At 35.9% G+C, this 3,619-nt stretch overlaps 1 protein-coding gene across 1 annotated transcript in view; it reads left to right on the forward strand.

Annotated features, from left to right (window-relative positions):
* LOC107090504 (plexin-B2-like) overlaps positions 1-3,619 on the forward strand; it is a 223,629-nt gene that overhangs the window by 170,541 nt on the left and 49,469 nt on the right. Inside the window, exons 9-10 of the mRNA XM_015383917.1 lie at positions 454-554; positions 675-801. Of these exons, the coding sequence (XP_015239403.1) occupies positions 454-554; positions 675-801 (228 nt within the window). The remainder of the gene's footprint in view (positions 1-453; positions 555-674; positions 802-3,619) is intronic.

A 3,619-nucleotide genomic window follows, 5' to 3' on the forward strand; every position in this document is an offset into this window, starting at 1 on the left:
CCTTTCATACTTTGAAAACCCCTGGTTTAGATCATAGTGTTTTCCTCTCTTTAAATGGCCTTTAAAATTGACAATAACAGATCTAATCTTATGGCGCTGGAATTCATTTATAGTGAAGAGTGTATGTTTCAGTCTGGAGATGTTCAAAGCTGGTGGTGACCCAGCTGGTGCATCCCAGGCCTGATTCAAACCCTGCGCCTCTTTGCTACAAGGCAACATGCTGCAAACTTTAGCCTCAGTCCAATCAATCTATGCAGAGGAAGCTGAGCTTATGAAAAGAAATACACAAAAATGTTTTCTTTAGATTTGTTTTCTTCGTCTGTTTTCTAACTACGTTTTACCAAAGACTTATTGGCCTTGTCATTTCATCACTCAAAAGTTTGTCTGGCTTAGTATTGGATTTAATGAACAATAATCACACTTTTCAAAATAAAAGCCTTCCTTTGTGCGCAGATCACCAAAGTTCCAGTCCAGAGCTGCCACCTGAAGAAAGACTGCCACTCCTGTGTGTCCATGAAGGATCCATACTGTGGCTGGTGTGTCTTGGATGGAAAGTAAGGATTTCCTGAAACCTCAGATGTTTTAGTCAAATTGAATTAAGTTTAAAAGATGCTAAAGATGCACAGGACTCACCCTGTCATAACCTTGTAATGAAATGTTTTTATTGTTGACAGGTGTAGCACTAAGAATGACTGCAGCAGGTCAGACGAGGACAACACATGGCTGTGGTCTCCCAATCAGCAGTGCGTTAGGATCAAAGCCTTTGACCCACCAAACCTCAGCAGCAAGAAGCAAGAGCAGGTATGTGAAAATTCCAGTAAAGGATGAGAACGAACATGAACGCTTCGCTCATTCCGTCTCTGTAGGCTGGAATCCCCTAAAGCAAAGTTAGGCTGGTCCAACCTGAATGTGACGCAGACTCCAACTTTAATTTAAATTCATCTGCCAGATGTTTGGGTTTTTTTCTTTTGTAACGAACAGTTTGCATGAAATGTTTAAGGATGATGCAAATATCTTTTCTCGGAAATAGTTTTTACGCCCAGGTATTCATAATTCCAGTGAGTTATGAACAAGCAGTGACTCCTCCAGGTAAAAAGTATTGGCTAAGTTTACAAACTGATTTCTGAAAGAAGGTGTTTAATTTAAACCCCTCTTTGAATCGTATTTTTTTTTAAAAGTGAAAGTTATTACTAATTTTTCTCCCTTTAATTACACGCACGGATGCCCATTCAAGTTTCCTATTTAATCTCCAATCCGAAACCTTAAGTCAGTCCTGCATAGAAATCTGTACACATGAAAATCAACATGAACTCCCATCTGGTGTTCCTACCTCTTATGTACAATGTCTGTTCGTCTCTCAATTCTAAGATAGTCTAAGATAGAAAAATGATAGTGGTTTAGATGATAATTTTCCCTTGTGGATTTAAATCAGCAAATGTGTTGGCCAGGTAGCTGCCAAAGCTAATTTTAAAAGCTTGATTACATACTTTTAGCCGTATTTAAACATAAGAAACTTTATTTGTTAAGCTTTTACTTTACATGTAGAACTATTAATCATTTTTAATCATACTTCAAATTTGTATTCTTTTATGCCAAGGGTAATGTTGGGATGTTATTATTATCTCACTCTTCTAATTTTAGCTTATAAATGCATCTTATGGGTTGATTTTAGCATAAAGTTAACATTATGACATTGGGCTCCATGCTGCAGTTGGAATTTTCCAAGATCAGTTGTGAATTAATGGTCAAGCTGATAAATATTTTAGTTTTTATTTTTTTTCAAATATGATTAGGTGCCTAGTTGCTAACCTGTTGTAAAGAGCTATATTTTATTGTTAGTTTGTTTTTTGGACATGTTTATATTTTAGACGTTTTGATATGGTGAGTCAACCAGATTCCTAAGATTAAATCCAGTGATATTTCCACCTTAGAGATAATAAACCATTAAATGTTATTAAGATGAAATGTAGACACTGGGAGAGTTACAATTTAATTTATTATTACACATATATTCATATTTAAACAGTAAAAATCAATGGTAATAGGAGGAAAATGTCTCCTCACTTTTTTGAACATTTCCAAAGACTTTAACAAAAATAAAGCTGTATTAATGTAGTTTATTAAAGCAGAGACTAATTCAATCATGCATCATTCTTATCCATCCTCTGATTTATGCTTTTTCTTTCCAAGATTCTTCATCTCTTCTTCTCCTATTTGCTTTACACTTCTGAAACCTGATTCCTCTTTTCATCTTATTTATCTCCTTTTTTCCAATTAACAATTAAAATACAGTTTTTATTTCAGATATGCTTCAAACTTTTATTTTTAGATAAGAACCTGGAGTCATCCTAATAAAATCTTCTTATGAACCTTATTATTTTTTTATATCTAAGTGTCCTCAGCTAACTAAATGCACAAAAACACTATTGTTATTATTACTCTTGTTATTGTTTAAATGCTCCTTTTAAACCAGGGATTTTCCCTCCTCATATTTCTGTTCATTGGGTTTTTGTTTCTTTCACAGCTCTTGTCACTGAATCCCTTTTTTTTTATCAGTAACTGTCATGTGTCCAAACAGATTAGACAAACACGTTTAATCCTGGGAATCATTTTTCACAAATCTCTTTCAAAAAACAGCCAGCTATCTCCTAACCTGCTCTGAAAATACAAACTAAAAGTTGCAAATCAATTTAAAACCACCTGCTTAGATGAACTCTTGTTGACAATGTAGGCGCCTCTTTTTTTAGGGTTTCTCACCCTCTCTCTCTCTCTCTCTCTTCCCCTCTAGTCTTTCCTTCTTTCTTAATAAAAGTTTGGCTCATTTTCTCTTCTGTTCTCATCTTGAATGAAACAAAACTCTTTTTTTTTTATTGTTACTGTTAACCACTCAACCAACCTAGCATGACAGCAAGGATCAGCCCAAGGAAAAGAAAACCAATCAGTTCACCCATAGCAAAGCAGAGGACGGCTCCCCATCAGTGGCGACTCAGGCTCTGCTCTTTTATTTATTGCTTTTTCACAAGCAGCGCTCGCCTCTAATGACTGTAATGTTAATAAAGGCACAAACAGCTACTGCAGCAGCTGTGATGAGCAGCATGCTCTCTGACGCCGTTTACACAGCTACTGTAAAACCGGTTTAGACATATCCTGCCCCTGGAAACCAGGGACATCTAAACACCTGATCATGTGGTATCCTTGATTCTTTATATTGGAAATATAAATTTGGTTTTAAATTCAAATAAGTTTCAGTCTAAAGCGGCACTAAGTATTTTAGGAGTGGAGTTTTCATCGCACCATGCCTAAAATAGATCAATCTAAACTAACAACAGTAACACTAACAGAGGTTCATTTCAGTTCAGTTTATTTCTATAGAATCAATTCACAACACGTCACCTCAAGGCACTTTATAGAGATAATTCAACCAGATCATACTTTCAGATTGATTCAAAGTTTTCTATCTAAGGAAAACCGGTTGATTGCATCGACTCATTGACTCTTCAGCAATCCCTCACTCTAAGCATGCTTGTAGCGACAGTGGAGAGGAAAAACTCCAAACAGCCAAACAGGAACAGACCAGATGAAGCTACTATGAGAAAAAGCAGAGAGAGCAGAACGTTAG

The sequence above is a fragment of the Cyprinodon variegatus genome, unplaced genomic scaffold (assembly GCF_000732505.1).
Source record: "Cyprinodon variegatus isolate N-32 unplaced genomic scaffold, C_variegatus-1.0 Scaffold298, whole genome shotgun sequence".
NCBI classification, from domain to species: Eukaryota; Metazoa; Chordata; class Actinopteri; order Cyprinodontiformes; family Cyprinodontidae; genus Cyprinodon; species Cyprinodon variegatus.